Raw genomic sequence first — 18,713 nt, forward strand, 5'->3', positions numbered from 1 at the left:
CAGTTTATCTGTCTTGGCATTCTGCTGGGCAGCAGCAGCTGGAATCAATGCCACCACTGCTGCTTCTGGCAGCAACCACTGACTGTTGTAAAGGGAAAGAAATCCTGCTGTGGCGTGAGATCGACATTCCTATCTCCCAGAAGACACACATGCTGGCACCATCATCATCCATTAGACCAGAAGCTTTGAGTCTGCTATCAGGCCGGGGCTTCTCTGCTGGCACTTGGACAGACCACAGCCCTGCCAGTGCTCTGATCATCTCTGCTATGAAGGAGTAAAACACTTTATTAGAAAAAATGTTTCTGTTGAAGTGGAAAACTCAGATTATATATTTCGTTGTCAGGAGATTAGGAAGAAATACAGCAACAATTCACATAAAGGCACCTTGTTATCTATGTATTTTTTTCCAAAAGTCGATACTGAATGCTGGGAAAGGGGAGATATAGCAAAGAGTCTGACACTGCTTTTACTAAATGATGTAGATATCACTAACAATAAATTAATATTGCTCCATATTACTCCTGTTCCATATACACCCTGTTATTGTTAACTACTGAGGCTGCATAGGCAAAGGTGTCTCCAGAGACTTGAACACAGAAATCTTCTGCCCCAAAGCTTGAATTGAGTATTCAAATTAAGTTTTTAGCAAATAGTAGCAAGTGAGTATTCCTGTGGCCATCAGCAACAAAATATGTAAGCATCAGAAAATGGAGCATCTCCAAACTGTTTAGCTTTGGCTTTACGACCCAGTCCATGTAATCAGGAATAGCATGGCTTGTACTGTATGGTACAGCTGAATGGGGTAGCTTACTTCCTGGAGAGAATACCCTTTGATGCCGCTGTGAAACCCAAGAATCAAACCTGTAGTTGTGCCATTTCGGGTGAATCTTGACTAGTTGGTGAAGTTTTTTTGTGTTTGATTGGTTTGTTTGGATTTTTGTTTTTAGAGGGAAAAAAGAAGATTTTTAGGAAAAAAAAGAGGACTTTTAGGAAAAACTGGAAAAAGTCTGTTTGGTGTAAGATGAGTTCCTGGAAGAGTGAAATTCTCCTGATGAAAATATATCACTACCAGCAGGAAAGACAGGATTTTGACCACAGACCTTATTTGAAAGACATCATGTGGAAGAGAGCCATGCATAAGGAAGACTATTATAAAACCAATCAATGAAGACAGTGAGAAACAACATATCCAGATATTTTTGATATTATTAGAGATATAAGTAACACCAGGAACTGTGTCACTTTGGTAGGACTGAATGGATATAGACTGGAGAACAAATGGTACCAGTAATGATAAGTGTTAATTACTTCTGGATTTGTTAAACAATATATTTCATCACACACCTCCTGTCCGGATAAGAAGTAATGTTATTTTTAGTTGATTAGTAAAAATGAGGAGGATATTAGAGAAGCAATATCTACAGAGATAGCTTTAGATAGCTTTTTATCAAACAACTAGTAATAGAGTCAGCTGAAAATAAATTGAAGATACTAAGTAGCATTCAAAGCTGTGAGTCAAAACCAGGAAGAGAGAAAAATTGCATTAGTTTTCATGAAAAAGGCAGGTCATGCACAAATAAATTTTTTTCATTGATTTTTATACAGAGGATGTACTTTTAAAACTAATCTTGAAGTTCTATAAAAAAGTTGATTTATGTGATGTGACACCATATTTTATGACTTATTACTGAATAATTTTCAGATTATATATAAACCCAGATGTTTCTAGAAGAACTTTAGGGTAGGGGAGGAACTACTAAATGGGACATGTGGAAACTCATTGGCTGCTGTTAATACCTCTTCAGACATTCATTAATCTGATTTTACTGAATTTTTGTTAGTGACCTAGTTGTTAGTCAAAATCTTTCCGGATTCTGAGAAGCCAGCAGATTTTATCAGTTTACTTGGATTTGTTTAACAAGGCTGAAAGACCTTGAAACTGAGCAGATTAAAAATGAGACTAAATGTAATGGCACAAGGTATAAGATCATGAGCTTAAGAACAAGAAATCTAGCATCTCAGTGGTTAACAAAAGTTGTTAATAAAGAAACAATGGTAATAAGTAAATATGGCTAAAATAAAATTAGTATATGTTGAGTGACACACAAGACAAGACTTAGAAAAAGCTCAAGTTTCTTATTCCTGTTCAATAGTTAATTGGCAGGTTTTTGAGGCAGAGCATTTGGCTTATGACTGTTTGTACAAAGTCTTGAAGAATGGGAGGTTTAAAACCACCTGCAGCACTCCAAATAACATGTCCACTATTCTGGTAAATGTAACTTCAAGAAGTCCTAGTAAGACATTGGTGTACTCAATGAAATCTTGGGTTTCTTGGTTTGTGGAAGGCTTACTGGAATTGGAACAGATGTAGAGAAGGACAACTGGAATAAGTGCAGAAAATACCTCACCAAAATGAAGGCTATAAAAATACATGGAGACAAGGGTAACATGAAAATCTCTGGTACCACAGAGATATTCATTAGCTTCAACCTGTAAAGTAGAGAAAATATGTCTAAGTAAGGCTCTGTAACATCTTACTAAGTTCAACAGAGAACAAAAGAATTCTAGTTGGTTTTAATATATACATTGTTCTATATATTTATATTATTGTGAGTTCAAGGAAATAGAGTCAGGAAACCTTTTCTTACTCCTCTTTGCTTTTTCTACTCTTTAAACAGTATATTATAATATTTTGTTACCCAAATCAAAATGTAGCCAGGCACCAGATTTTCAGCCTCAATTTTGTGAATAGTGCCTAGCAGTGGGTATAGCAATAGTGTTGTTAGAGGGTGAGTTCAGGACCAGCTCAGCCTTCTGACTCAACAGTTGCACTCCAGCCTCACGCAAATCCTGATTTACAATAATCCTTTGAGCCTCTGTGAGCAGACAGGGCAGTGTAAAAGGACATGGCTGCAGGTCACAAAAACACTCAATGCACTTTAATTAAAACCAAACCCTGGCAGTGGCAGGCAGTAACAACAGAACCACAAATCTGAACAGACCATTAGGACCTGTCAGGGTCTCTACAAACACTAAACTCAATCTGATCTTCCAGTGATTCACTGAGTTTAAAAACATGAACAACCTTTCTTATCAACTTGTATAATCTCCCTCATGCCACAGACCACTGAATTTCACATAGTAACATACATACAAGCCCAACAAAACCACAGAATATGTATTTCAGATGAACAGAAGCTACTTGCTGAGGTATGCTTACACAGCAGGAGGTTGACTACAGCCCACGAGTAAACCTCAACTATTTGATACTGCCAGGAATAGGCACAGCAGCATTGGGCTAGCCTAGGCTTTCCTGCTGCCACACTGCCACACCAATACCCAGCATAACTACTCTGAAGACCCTTGAGTGAAGATCCTTGGGTTACCTTTGACTGTAGTTCTCACAGACTCTCCATCTTTTGGTAGGTCTGTAGCTTCTAGCTTTGGAGACCTACACAGGGCTTGCCAGGCAGGTTAAAAGTCCTGCAGTAACTTTGGAGAGACTGGACATTAATCTTGTTTAAAAGTCTCAGATTCAGAGGTCTAGATTTATTCCCCTGCACTGTACCAGCATCACACACGCACAGTTACCAAAGGCATTGACCTCAGCAATACAGTCACCTTAGGCTCTCTTTGTGAAAGAGAAGAGCATCCAGGATGTAAGTTAAGCCTTCAGTGGAATAAACTGTCTTCTACACATACATTTTTTTCTCCATAGAGAAAGCCCATAATGACTGCATCCAACCTGGAAATTTCTGTACAGGAAGGGAACTAGGATAAAAGCAGGACAGTCTATGTGTTTTGTTCAAAGTCAGGAGCCGAAGTTTATAACCCAGTTATATGATCCAGGACATACTGAAATCCTCATTGAGTTTGTTCTGTGATTTTATAGCAACATTTAAAATGAGGGTTGGATTTTGTGATGTAGATATATATGGAACTATAAATTGTAGAAGCCTCCAACTGCAAGCATTGCTTTTATGTTATTACTAGTGTTACTCTTGTCCTTGCTGCTTGTATTGTTATCTTTCCACACTCAAGAAAAATACTGAAAACAGAGAAACATAAATACTGCTTTAATGTAAATAATAGAACTTGAAAGTCACTTTCAAGGGAACTAAAATCAGACTGATGGAGTATTCTCTATCCTGACGCATGCACAACTGGAACTGATGAAGCTGTCTGAGGAAGGTTTAAGTCTCAAGACAAAAAGAGAAGCCACAGCACGAGGAGCTTTTGAGTGTGTGTCTCACCTTCAGCTGCAGCTGGGTCCCATAACCTTGGCTCGTGACCCTCTGCATCAGGCAGTTCCCATTAGAGATCACATCAACTAGGTCAGCCCAGTTTTCTTGGCTCTGTGCAGGCCAAGTGCAGAAGAGGGATTGAAACACTGCACTGCACTGCAAATGCACCAGACAGCAGCCCAGCTGTGGGAAAGCGTGTGCAGAAGGGCAACTGTGCGAGCCTCACACTTAATGCTTGAGCTTGGATAGGTCTGCAAAAATAATCTTCCTTCTACTGAGAGGACTTGAGAAGGGAGGAGGGATGTCATATGGGGAGTACCTTCCTGTGTGTTCCTACAGCATCAAACACAACAGCTCCCCAATGCTTTTTGAGGCCCCTGGAAAACTAGCACAACATAAACAATAACACATTATCATTGCTTTTAGTCCTTACTTGTTTTCTCCCAAATGCTTAACTTGCCAAAAGGAGAGAGGGAACCTGAACCAGAAATGGGATACACATTCCCTGCAAAAGAGAATCACATTGTAACCTAAGTAACAGAGATGTTGTGTGCAGGTTGCTGACAGGTTTGAAGCCATAGCTTAGAAAAAAGTCCTAAACCTCTTCTTGTATTTACACTTCTGGCTCCTCTTTCCCCCTCAGGAGCACTGCACTAATCACTTACAATCCTCTTCTTGGAACTGGGTGGTAACTCTGTGCAGTCAAAAGCACTCTCGCAGCAATTAAAGCTTGTCTCCTTTATTAGTAGGTATAATCACATCATCCCACACCCCTTGCTTGGAGCAATTTGTACATTTTCTGACTTTATTCCAATTCTTCATTGCCCAGGAGTCTGTAGAAAGTGTATTTTTTTTTTTCACATACTCATAAAGAAAGAAACAAAAAGTTTTGTCCCCAAGGACAGCAGCAGGATGGCTGGCTATGTAAACAAAATTCCTGTTGCCCAGTCTGCTCTGTAGGTCCTATTATTTGTGAGTTATACTAAGGGGTAAGGCTCAAATGAGACTTGGTTTGTATGTAAAGAGGAAAGGCAGATGTTCTGTTTTTGGAAAACAGCAGATCTGTTTTCCACAATATATGTGTGGACGGCAGTCAGTGCTGTAACACTGGTTTTGCTCTGATGATTCTGCTCTGCCATTGCTCCTGGTGCCCAAATCCTGTGGGACCACTCCACTGTCCCATCAGGGGCTGCACAGTAACCCGCATCAGTGTCACTTGGGCGCACACATTGTTTGATACCTTCTTCCATTCAGTAAATGGGTGGGAAACCTGATTTTGCTTGAATAGGTTTCTATTTATGCCCCAGAGAACAGGGAGGAGAAACACATCTAATAGTCTTGCTTGTTTTCCCCTTTTTTAAAAGCTGTAACTAGCAGAGTGCAACAGGGATTAAGCAATATCTCTGTGGTATTTTTGTAAAATCACACAAAAAAAGACCCAAGAATCACTTTCAATATGATTTCTCATTCAAGATTTTAACCTAATTTAATACTTAATGTGAACCCTCGTGGAAGATAGCACAACTAACAACTAAACCATGGGTATTTAATGCAGAAGGTCTGGCAATGTAATTACCAGACCGAATCTTAGAATAGTTTAGTGTTCTTTGTTATGGTAAAATGGATCAATAGGGTTTCAACATTTAGGCCTCAGTCTTGCACAGACACGTCCCTGTGTGGAGCAGTTTGCGTGACAAGAGCCTCCAATTATTTCTATTATTAAAGAGATAATTAGTGCATAATGAAAAATGCTCAGACAACTGTTTCTATTATATAGAACTGAATCTAAAATTTTTCATGATACTGTACTTTTTATTCAGTAGGATATAGGAAGCCCATAAGGTATGTATGTATAATTTATCCACCTTCCATCTTATGTGTGGTTGTTTTTTAATGAAAATATTCTTCTGTTTAAGCTTGGAACAGGGACAAACCCTCCTGCAGATCATCTTTTTTTTTCAGTAATATTTACGTAATTTTTTCTCTGTGTTCTCTAAGTGCCTAAAGAGTGATTCCAGTGCTGCAAAGTCAACCCCTGAATAAAAAAACCTATTATTATTGATATTGTTGCAATTAATTTTCTTTTTTATTAACACAGAAGTCATGACTTTATTACCGATTCTTTTCTAACCCAAAAACCCCAAACAATATGATTATTTTTGATAGCATACGTGCCTTTTGTTGAGCCTTTTCTGACCACAGATTTTCAACAAGACTGTATTCTTGTCCTATTTGTCATATTCCATGTTCTTGATAAGATGGTCAGGATTGCTTGGAGCTGGACTCCTGCTCTCCTCTAAAAGAAGTCACTGAATGCTTCTCAGTTCTCCCTATGACAAACTACTAGATGAGGCAGGCAAGTTTATCATTGGAGCTAAGGCACTGTTTTCCTATTTTTTAGTAAGTATCTAGATTAAAATAGCATTTTTATCTGAATTTCAGAATTCTTCTTTATTGGTTTTTAAACATTGCAATTATGTGATGAGCCTTTCTTGGGGTAAAGAAAGCTAAAAATTTGGTGCTCAGCTCAGAATAGTTAGGAAGACAGTTTAGTTCCAGAAGTTCTATTACAGATTGTATTTTCCTAGGAAAAAAGAATTGTCTTCTAGAGAGAAGAAATCTCCAAAATGCTAAAGACAAAACCTGTCTTCTGATTTCACCTTGACAAGATTAAAGAATAAAAAACTTCAGTAATAGGGGAAGTGAAACTTGTATTGTAATGATTGAACTGGATTGTTTAGAGAAAAGAGATCACAGGTCAGTGAACCTTATGTAGCATTCCTTTCTACTTGTGCTAGATTTAGCTTTCCCTGTAACCTAACCTGTCACTTGAACATTGGAATGAGTAATGCTCAGAATGATGGAGATGGAACAGATCATCTCAGAAGAACAAAAGATCTATGTCTCTAAGTAATTTGTATGGCTGTTGCAAATGAACATATTATTAAAGACCAGCAGCAAAGTAATGCCAGAAGACACAAGGCAGATGGCCTTGATTGTCATGTGATGCCACAGGTTTTTGCATTCTTGTTTCCCTTGCACAAACACAGAGGGTGGGAAGGGGAGGAAGAAAGAGAGAATGAAAAATACTGCCGAAGAGGGACCAAAAGAGAACTAAAGAGCATCATGAGATGAAAAAGGAAAGTGAATACTATGACATAATGCGAAGGTTTCTTCATAAATAGATGTGCCTTCAAGGCATGATGCAGCTTCACCATGCACATCTCTGGCACAAACCAACTGTTTTTATTTCTGCCTGTATTAGACTAAATTTGATCAATAGAAGACAGGCAAACAAAAGAATATAGATTGTCTGAGATCCACATGGAGGATTTGCAGGAAACATGTAGAAAATCAGTTGTTAACTATTTTTAAGAATCAGGTCCTAAATTCTAGGATTGCATTAGAAGTACTTATACCACCTACAAACAAGAGGATTTTCCAAATTAATCTGGCAGGTCAGGCCTAATGTGAGTGCTGTTACACTTTTTGCCACAGCAGATTGACCTAGATCAAAGCTCTTCTGAGGTTCCTTACTTCTGGGAACACCATACTTATGCTATGGGTCTTGGGCTCTCAGCATGAAAAATCACAATGTATACATGAAGTAAAAGTCCATGCAATTGCACTCTGAAGTGCCCCTGACATGACTCTGGGAGAGTTAGGCTCTCGAGTCTACACATTTGTGATATAACAACACACAATACATATTGGGATCTATACATCTAAAGGAAGATAAAGTCCTTCCATTAAAAAAAAAATCTCTTACTTCTGTTCTATTATTTTAAATACTTGGAAATATTTCACATCTTTTCAGATAGAAGTAGGTATCAAAAGAGGAAAAAAACCATAATGTTTTTATTATTAGTAATGCACTTTGAGTTCCTTCTTGAACAGGAACATATCAATCTCTCTGAGTGGCTGTTCTTAAAACAGGAAAAATATCGGCTCAGGCAGGGGGACTTTCTTTTAATTTGAATACTTATAACAGACTTCAGAGAATGTGCATGGCTTACTATAAAAATGTACATACAAAGAGACAAACACACTTTTTTCTTTTATGTCAATGCCCTGCAAATTAATGCATGATAGCAGAAAAATCCTTTCCTTTCTAGCTTAGCTCAAAAACCACAAAGTCATTCAATTTTGGATCCATTTCTATTTCTCAGACTCCCCAAGAGGTTTAGTGAAAGCAAGATATAGCTCTTTCCTGGAACCCCGTGGGCATTACTACATGTTTAAGATGTAGATAAGGCTGCTACATTCTGCATTTGAGAAGTCAAGATTTCATTTATAAGGTGATGAATCTGGAAAGCTTTCATGTCAGACCCTCAGCTCACATTCTCCAGCAAAAGAGGAAGTGGAGGGTATGTCAGCAGCAGGCAGCCAAGCACAGAACAGAGACGTGGCAGCTCAGTGCATATGTTCACACAGCTGAGTGTTGTGTAGAGATACCATGTGGGTCTGGCAAGCAAAATATTTCTGTTACCATAGAATTGCTTTCAGCAGCAGCACATCAACAGCACTGCTTGGGCCCCATACATTACCATCTTTTAAGTTTTCAAGTGTAGGTTAGAAGGAGTCTTCATGAGTGATGATTCTTTTCTTGGGTTGGACAGGAAGGACAGGGGGTGTGTGGGGGAATAAAAACCAAGAACATGCCTGAGGAGCTCTGATTTTGCTCCTGAGTAGATGCAGGGTGGTGGGGAACACAGCATGACAAGCAGCCAATCTGGGCATGGCTCTGGGAAATGTACTGCCATGCAAAGATGGCAATAAGGTTCATGCAAGGATGACAGTTCAGCTCTGTAATCACTAAAGAACTGGTTCCTGATTCCTCCTGTTCTTTTCCCCTTTTCTCCATGGGCAGTGGACACACCAATTTAACCAAGAATAGCCTCTTCTTAGAGAGCACCTTCTTAAGAGTGGTGCTGAAGTCTCTGAGCAGGACAGTGATGGTGACTGTGACCAGGAGTTGGTGTTCTGTGGCTTGAACCCTTTTTCCAGGCTCAGCTTGGCTGCTCAGCCTGACCTTACTGTGTGGAGGGGAGCAGGTGTTTTCAGTAGTATTTGACACACTACAGCTCTGAGCTTAGACACCACAGTGAAATAGGATCAATTCAGGATCAAAATTCAAGGAAAACAAGAACATCCATCAGTAGCAGAGTTACTAAAATTAGGTTTGTTCAGATTTATGTTATATCTTTTACAGTTTCCCATGACACCAGCCTGTACAATGATCCTATCTTGTCTTTTCATATTTATTTTCCTAATACACTACCGTCAGTACTTCCCCTTTTCCCTCATATTTCCAGGTCCCCTCCCCACTATGGTCAACTTCCATTTCCCATTTACTCTAACCTCCTCATTTTCACCACTTCCCTGCTTCTAGGTCCCTCCCTGGTGATCTGAGCAACAGGCTATGTGGCAGATTTGGAGTTGACAGATCAGGCAGGGGAGTATTCATTCACTACTGCACAGCAGAGGAACAAGCAAATTAAGTCCCTTCCTCAGCAGGGCAACAAATTGCAAGTTGTTGATTTTCATTAAAGGTTTTAAGAATTTAAATCTCTTTGAGATCTTTATCCTTCTTTCAAATTTGTTTGCAACTGAACATCACTGAGGAAAGACAGACAGATGGTATAATTACATAAGCCTCCTTTCACTAGGAAGCCACATAAAAAAAAAGGGCAAAAGTTACAAAAATAATCCTGGTGTTTTTGTTTTTTTGTGTTGGTTTTTTTTTTTTTTTTGAGACTGGATGAAGGCAGAAAGATCTGAAAATTTGATAAAGATTAGGTAGTGAGCAGGGTCAAAAATCAATATTTAGAGTCTCCATTCAAAATGTTAAGAGCCCTTTGGATGGTGATCACATGAGGTATGACATAGATACCCACTGAGTGACCAGTTGCAAAGTCTATGGGTCTGCTGTGCCAGATCCTCTACTGGCTCAGGAGCAAATCCGATTTCTTCCTCACTCTCTCCTGCAGCTTATCAGTTTGGGGATCTTTGCTGTGGTTCACGTGGTGATCCTAAGAGGCAGACAGGACCGTTTCAGACAGCTGTATTAGATGTGTATTAAATGCTGCCCATAGCTGTGTGTGGGACTCTGGATTTTAAGACCACTCCAACCTCATGCCAAAATAGCTCCTTGCGAGTGCTGCACACACGCTCCACACCACTGCCCAAATTGCTTTCTCTTGAAGGTACTGCACATGTTGCTGCGTCGAACAGAGGACCCCAGGTCATGGACATCACGCCCATTTTGATTGCTAAAACACATTATATAAGAAATCTCCTGGGAATCTGTTGCAGTTATGTTAAATCAATTAAGCCGCTGCAGTTAAATAATAAATCTCTAACGCTGTAGATAAACTCGGTGCTGGAGGCTGTTGCCTGACATCAAGTACCTCCGGATACTGTGGAGGAGAACGGCGTGGGCTGGGCGGGGACGCGGCGGGCACCGCACTCCCCGAGGAGAAACGCTGCGGGCGGGCGGGTGCAGGATGCGGGGAAGCCGCGGCCCCGCTGCCCCACGGGGCCGGTGCTGCTCCGCTCCGGGGGAGGGCCGGACCGCCGCGGGCCCGGTCGGGCCGTGACGCGAGAGGGCCGGGCGAGCCCGGGCGCAGCACAGCCAAAGGGTAAGGCAGCGCCGGTGCCTTCCCCCTGCCCGGGCGGGGCGGGGCGGGGGCGGCCGCTGTCGCTGTCGCCACCGCTTCCCGGTCCCCGCTCCGGCCGCAGCCGCCGCCCGCCCCGAGCCCGGCCGCGCCAGGCACCATGAGCGGCTCCGGCCCGGAGGCGCCGGAGCCCAGCGAGGCGGCGGAGGCCCGGCTGCAGGAGGCCGAGCAGGACTGGGCGGCGGCCAAGGCGTTCTACGACAACCTGGTTACCAAGAAACCCCGGCCGGTGCGTGGGGGCGGGCCGGGGGTCCGGAGGCCAGGGCTGGGGATGAAGGGGGGGGCGCTGGGGATGCGGGGTAAGGTTGGGGACTCGAGGGGAGGTTGAGGGTCCGGGGTAAGGTTGGGGGCTTGGGGGAAGGCTGAGGGTCCGAGGGGAAGCTGGGGGTCCGAGGGGAAGCTGGGGTACGGGGGAAAGCTGGGGATCCGGGGGCTGCGGGCCAGCGCTACCCTGCGGTCGCTTGGCAGCCCAAGCCCCAGAACGCCATCACCGTGGCCGTCTCCTCCCGAGCCCTCTTCGACCTGGTGGAGGAGCGGCGGATCTACCAAGAACAGGGCGTGGAGAAGTACGTGGAGTACCAGCAAAACAACGAGAACGTCACCCTCAAGCCTGGACCGGCGTTCTACTTCGTCAAGGTAGCTGGGGGGGTGAGCCGGGGCGGGCTGGCCCGGCAGGGCGAGGGAGGGTGTGGAGTGCGGCGGGGCGAGGAAGATGCTGCAAGGCCAAATTTCGGGAAGAGGAGGAGCCCGAGGCGTCCTTGGGCGGAGATAATCCTGACCCGGGGAGACGTTTTCGGGACTTGTTCTCCCAGCGGTGAGCTCGCTGCGGCGGGGGAGCCCGGCAGCATCTCAGCATCTCTGCGCGCCCCGGCCCTCCGGCCACCGCTTCTCTTCCCTCTCCTCTTCCCTCTCCTTTCCTTTCCTCCTCACATCCCCTCCCCTCCCGCCGACACTAATGCCGCACGCCTGCAGCAGATCACGTACTGCTCCTGTCACCGGGACCGGACTTGCACCCTCAGCATCACGGTTTGTATCCCGGCTCACAGCATCACATCCCAGATGTGGGTAAGGAGCAACCTGTGCTTTCTGCTGGACATGGGGCACACAAAGTACCTTTCCTTTTACGACCTTTTTCAGTCAAGATAGTCCCCTAATTAAGTTTTTTACAACCTCCTCCCACCTAACAAACCCAAAAAGACAAAACCCAACATCCTCCACCCCAAAAAACCCACAAATAACCCAAAACAGTGTTGATTCTGTATTAATCTAATTATTAAGAAATTAATTCCTTTTGTTCTGCTTTAATTTTTCCTTGCTTTTGTTGTCACCCTGGAAATTGTTCTTGAGGACCAGCGAAAAAAATAAACTCTCTAGTTGAGAATCAGGGTTTAAGCAGAACTGAAATGGAATATTTTACTTTCACTGCACAATATAAGAGAAATGGCCAAGGAAAACAGCCTCCATCATGGAAAGCAAGAGAAATTACAAAAAAAATGAAAAGACCTGAAAATATGTATGGTTTTGAAGAACATAGATTTTAGTGGAACTGACTTGAAAAAATGCTGTGTACAGAGTTAATTTTATGTCCATTGAGAATTGTGTGATAAGCTCTCCCACAGTGATTTTAGAAAATTAATGAAATCATAATTAGCAATCATATTTGTTGACATCAGAGTTGTTGTAGAACACCTCAAGTTTTAAAAGTAGATTTGGAGTAATTCAGTTTTAGTCTCAGGACTTTAAAACATTTTCTTAATTAATCATATTTTGAATGTACACAGTGGAAAAATTACTTATGTCAATACACATGCTGCTGTAAATATAGCATAGCTGTTAGTAGTATTGATAGCAGAAGCACTTTAAGGGTGCTTTTAACATAAAAATGAGGTCATAGTTCACTTTGTACACCAGTGAGGATAGGCTGACGAGGGAATTTACTGCTTCTTTTCCTATATGTAGCAGCCCTACTAGCAGAGTCAGTTTTTAAGATTTGTTAGAATTCAGTGTCAGATTCACTTCAAGTAAAAGCAAGATTTGACTGTTTAACTCCTCATACTTTGAAAATCAGAACTGTTAGCTATGCCTAGCTAAATGCACCTTGACCTCTATTCCCTTCCAGTATGATATTTGTGTTTGAATTCTTTATATTGCTTAGTCACAGAAACGATTAGGCTGGAGAACTGTGGGTTTGTTGAGTCATCTTTTTCCACTTGGAGACAAAGAAGGCAAAAGGGAATAATACTAACTTAAAAGTATTACATCTCATGCTTGTAGCACTTAAGATTTGTAATCACAGGCCAGGGTCTCCTTAGGGTAAAAAGTATACAGGCAATGGACAAAAAAATGATATCCCCTCCTCTGCTCACCCCTACTTCCTAATAATTTAAGAAATTGCCAGTGTAGTAGATTATTAGGAGTAGAAGTAGGTTATGACCACATACTAAGATTTTTTCCTAGGCCTTATACCAGGCTCTCACTTAGAAATTTCCTAAGCACAGTCCCACATCACATAGCCATGCTTTTAAGTGAGATTCCCAGAATTTAATTATTAAATTTGTAGTTTAGTTCTTAACAACCGGACTGACTTTCTAAAGCACCTTATCGAAAATCAATCCATCTTTGTATTCATTTAATAATTCATTGTTGATTTCATTGCTGTAATCCGAAAGAATTCCATTCCATTCAAGGAATGCAAAGAGGAGGTCTTACTCCAAAGGGATGAGGTTCTAAATAAGAGAGAACAGATGGATACAGACAGAGATGAGCAGATGAAAGGTCAAGGAAATAAAAATGCGAGACTGTGGATATAACATGTTGGCCCATTATCTTTAAAGGGATATCAAATCAAAATCTGTCTCATTCAGTACTGCAATTAGAAATTGTCAGGATAATCATGTATGACAGGATATGATTTTGTACTCATTACTTAAGGACGATCTTTGACACCTGACCACCTGAACTGTGTCAGTAAATCTTTGCATAAGTATGTGACCCAAATTCACATTTGCGCACACAAAACAAGCAGCTGCACATATACTTTCCTTTATACTTTCTCCTTGATTTCACAAGAACAATTTTCAAGTGGACAAGAAAAAAATTTAATAGTGATTGTGATAATGATCAACAGTGCATTGACTTACTCTGGATGATTATGATGTCCTAAGAAAAAGGATTTCCACAAGAAAGTTAAATTCTGTAACTCAACAAAATAAACTTATTTGCCTCCTTTCAAATGAACCAGTCAAATGGTTACTGGGAGCAACAAAGCAGAAAGGAATAAAACAAGTTCAGCAAGTTAAGCTATCAGGTATTTCACATTCTCCTTCAAGACAATTCTGTCACTAAAACTACAGTGATTAACAAAAGGAGGCACATTCCACTTGTCTGTTGACTTCCACATTTTTATCCTTCAGGCTCTGGAGCATGTCAATGCCCGGCTTCTTGAACTATACCCTGATGATGAAGAACGATTTGATATCGTCCTGATGACTAATAACCATGCCCAAGTGGGAGTGAGGCTCATAAACAGCATCAATCACTATGGTGAATAAAATAAATACTAAGGGGTAGAATTGACAGCTGTTGCATAATAATATGAATTAATTTTATTCTTCCTGTTCTGACCTTGGGAAAAACAGCTGCTTTGATATTTATTTTTGGGTGTCAGCACAAGTGAGATATATTAAACAGTTTGGTCCAATGCTCTAGATATAACATGTCAGGTGTGAATCTTAAGTCTTTAAACTTTTTGATGTTTGTTATCTATGCTCTCTAGACATACAGCTTCACAGCAGTTACTCTGCCATCTTCGAGGGATTTTTTTTCCCTAAATTATGAATGAGGATGGATTGATCAAACATTTTAGTCAGTTTAAGTTTTGTAACTCGTTGAAATTACGATGATTATTTTTATTTTTAAGTTTACTGTCAGCTAGGCTAGTGTACCTTTTCTTAGGTTACTTTTACAGGTTTGCAGTGTCAAGGCAGAGTCACACCTTGTGCTGTTCTTACTTTAGGCTTAACAATTGAACGTTTCTGTATGACGGGAGGACAAAGCCCTATTGGTTACCTGACTGCATACCTTACAAACCTGTACCTCTCAGCAGACTCTGAAAAAGTGCAAGAAGCTATAGAAGCAGGTTTGAATTGACTTTCCTTATCTCTCTGTTTAGCTTGTTCAAAAATTAATATACTGTGTGTCTTTCACAGAAAGTAGTGCTGCTTCATCAAATGCAGAAAGGCACCACTTTGTACAGTGCAAGTTTACCGCTTATTTTTACTTAATTAAATAAAATCACATGATACTGTTCCTCTCTGACCCTTCAGGCTACTAATATGACAACCAAATCTCCCTACACCTTTCTGTCTTCTCCTATTCAACAAGAAAGGGATCTCCACCTCTATTCAACTTCTATTTGAATAGCCTCATCTTTTTCAATACGACTTAAAAAAACAACCTCTGTGTTTCATAAGAAGTTAAAAATAGCAAATAGTTTGATTGAGTGTTTCCTTGGAATTGCCTGCTTTGTCTCATTTGCAGTACACCTTGGGGACTGTTCTTGTACATTCTTCCATGTGAAAATGGAAGGAAGAATGTCCCAAGAAGTTTTGTCAATGGGACAGCTTCTATGCATTTGTGTTACAGAACAGCCATTACTAATTAGCTTTCATGATCATTTCCACTCACCACACATAAAGGTCACCACAAATAAGTTGTTGGAACCAAACTGCTGGTGGTTTAATGAATGACTTAGCAGGACTAACTGAGGTTCTCTGATCCATTTTCAGGCATTGCATCAGCTACGATGTTCACTGCCAACAAAGATGTTTCTTACTCGGATACACAGCTGAGGGTGGCATTTGATGGGGATGCTGTTATCTTTTCTGATGAATCAGAACAGATTGTCAAAGAGCAAGGATTAGATAGATTTTTTGAACATGAACAGCTGAATGAAAATAAGCCTCTTGCACAGGTTTGTATTTTCTTGAATCAGTAAGTTTCCAAAAGATCTGATGACTTTCATTGCTGCTGTGTTTCTCCACTTTCCCCAGTGCGTATGTGTTCTTTGTGGAAGCTGAGTACCCAATTTATTTCCTTTTCAAGGATAGTCTTTAAAATGCATGTTTGACATAAAAAAGGCCACCACTGCAGTCCTTTCACCAGATCTCTCACTTCTCTGAGAGAACTGCATATATAAGACAGTGACTTACAATTGTATTTTAAGGGTATTATTAGATAAAGAAATACTAGTACTGATTTCCTGGATTATTTTTTTAATCAGACTGTGTAGGTAATGTTAATTTCTAACACTGAGATACTCTGGTTATTGAAACAGGTTACTTATTCCCAAGCAGAACTATGCCATTTGTCTAAAAAACACAAATATTTTAACATCAGCTTAAACTGAAGGACAAATTCTGCTATTGTTAAAAATAGTATAAATTCATAATAAAAGCTTGATTTATGAAAATACTGAATGGTACAATATATTGCAATTTGAAGAACCAAACTGTCATTTATTTCTTTTAATTGGAGTGTAGTATGGTCATTAATCTGGTTTTTGTGCAGGAGAAAGAATTGCAGCTCATGGTTCTTAGTAAAAAGAGTTCAGTATTTTTAAAGGAACACTAAAGACTATAGTAATAAGCTTATATTGTAAGAGATCGCCTTAGTGAGAATTATTTTCCCACTGATCATACCATGTAGGATTATGGTTTTAACTTTTTTCCAGTGTGTGAATTCCTAGTGAGGGTGCAGACCCATTTGGATATGTTACACAGAGAATTTGTGGAGTAGCATAGCATTAGGTAAAGGAATTCTGTGTGTAACTGGCAGTCTGGAAGAAAGCAAAAGAATGTTTTGGGGAACTGTGGACAAATACTAAATATGCTTCTGGTATTTTATACTCAGGGCCCTTTGAAGGGTTTTCTGGAAGACCTGGGGAAAATTCAGAAGAAGTTCTATGCAAAAAATGAACGATTAAATTGTCCTATAAGGACCTACCTGGTCACAGCCAGAAGTGCGGCGAGCTCTGGAGCCAGAGTGCTGAAGACTCTCCGTAGCTGGGGTCTGGAGATTGATGAGGCACTTTTCCTAGCAGGAGCTCCTAAAGGACCAATCCTGGTGAAAATCCGCCCTCACATTTTCTTTGATGACCAGATGTTCCACATTGAAGGAGCACAGAAATTAGGCACCATAGCTGCACACGTTCCCTATGGCGTTGCTCAGAAGTACAACAAATCTTCTTGACTGGATGACACCATTAATGATAAAGTTCTTAACTCAGCCAGCCTCTTAATAAACCAATAGTTATGTCTGAAAACCTCTACATATGTGTATTGTAAGCACTTTGTTTAAAAATTCAACTTCTGGCTAGAACAGCCTTTAAAAGAAATATTTTTAATATAGGTAAGTTTTTAATGGAGTTATTTTAATATAATTCTTAAGCAGTTTAGATTTTTTACCTGTCTAGATCTAACACTGTGGTTTTGATATTAGGAAGAGATTTGTACTGTTTTTATAGCTATTTTGAGAGACAGAACAGTTATATTTTCTCTAAAAAACTGTTGACGGGTTATTTATAAGAAAACTCATGCTGCAATGCTAGTTCTTGGCAGTCATTTCTGAAGTTCACAAAAACACAATTTACATGTTTACCTGTTGTGGTTTGCTTGTTAAATATGTGTTCAGTAGGTCTGTCACCACAAGGTTTCAGCTTCCAGTAAAATGTTAGGTTACTTGATCTTGTGTTTACACATTTTTCTATATTGTTTTCTTACCGTAATAAAGCTGGCTTTACAGAACATTGTCATTTTTCTATGCAGGGGTTTTAGAGGTTTAGGGGTTCCTAGGTAGCATTTGTGTAATCAGCATCCTCCTGATGTTTCAAACCAGAAGGGACCACTTTCAGCCAAATTTGAGAGAGAGCTGCTAGAGGTCTCACTTAGTCCCAGCAGATTTCACAGAGCTGGTAGAAATCTGAGATGCTGTATCTTGACTGGGACAAAGGCTGAAGCTTTAGAGCACACGTCGTAACAGCAGAGAACCCACCCAGAAATAATACTGTTGATGGAACTATTTGCTTCTTTAGCTAGATTTCCTTAGGATTTACAGCTGTTTTGTTATCTGAGTGAACTCAGTTTAGCAACCTCAAATGGGTTTCCAGGGGACAGGTGCCTGTTGCTACATGACTTCAAATTTACTCCATAGATCTATTCTACCTCTTTTATGCTCAGTTCCTGTGTATCAGTGTTATCTGTATAACTGATATCCAAATGACACCACTAACATCTGTCAGGTGGTGTTTGTTCTCTTTCTCTCCCTAGTGGAACAACTGTTCTTTTTTTTTTTTATTGTTGCTGTATATTTATACCAGAAGAGACAAAACCAAAAGAATGTGCTCTGCAGTGGGAGTAGAAATGGTGAATCAGGCTTGTGATGATCTGTGGTTCTTCAGGGAATTCGGTCCAGAATCTCAGGTTAGCTTCTGAGAAAGTTTGGTTCCTCTGTCTGGATGAACTGTCTCGTTATTGCAGAAAGCTTCATTGCATTAAATATGTTTTCCCTCCCAGGAACATAGGCGATCATTTTAATGTTCTGGGTCCAAGCCACAAAGTTCTTTGGAAGCAAAGGCAAAAGCCTTGATCCTGCATGAAACATGAATAGAAACCATTGGAAAGGTTTTCACGTGTTCACACTAATATGTGTTGTTGATGGGATGCACTGCAGATTTCTGGTGTACTTGGAACTCCATAAATGCTAAGGGCTTTGTGCCCAAAATGTATCACATTTC

The 18,713-nt window shown here is 40.6% G+C and overlaps 1 protein-coding gene across 1 annotated transcript; it reads left to right on the plus strand.

The window, feature by feature from the left end:
* Positions 1-11,002: 11,002 nt before the first annotated feature.
* Positions 11,003-17,724, plus strand: LOC108502180 (cytosolic 5'-nucleotidase 1B-like). The gene is made up of 6 exons (XM_017824804.1): positions 11,003-11,150; positions 11,390-11,557; positions 14,335-14,464; positions 14,937-15,059; positions 15,709-15,893; positions 16,832-17,724. Exons 1-6 carry the CDS (start codon positions 11,022-11,024, stop codon positions 17,168-17,170), a joined length of 1,074 nt encoding a protein of 357 aa, XP_017680293.1. The 5' UTR covers positions 11,003-11,021; the 3' UTR covers positions 17,171-17,724.
* Positions 17,725-18,713: the final 989 nt, after the last annotated feature.

Source organism: Lepidothrix coronata, unplaced genomic scaffold, assembly GCF_001604755.1.
Source record: "Lepidothrix coronata isolate B3197 unplaced genomic scaffold, Lepidothrix_coronata-1.0 Scaffold113, whole genome shotgun sequence".
Classification (NCBI taxonomy): Eukaryota; Metazoa; Chordata; class Aves; order Passeriformes; family Pipridae; genus Lepidothrix; species Lepidothrix coronata.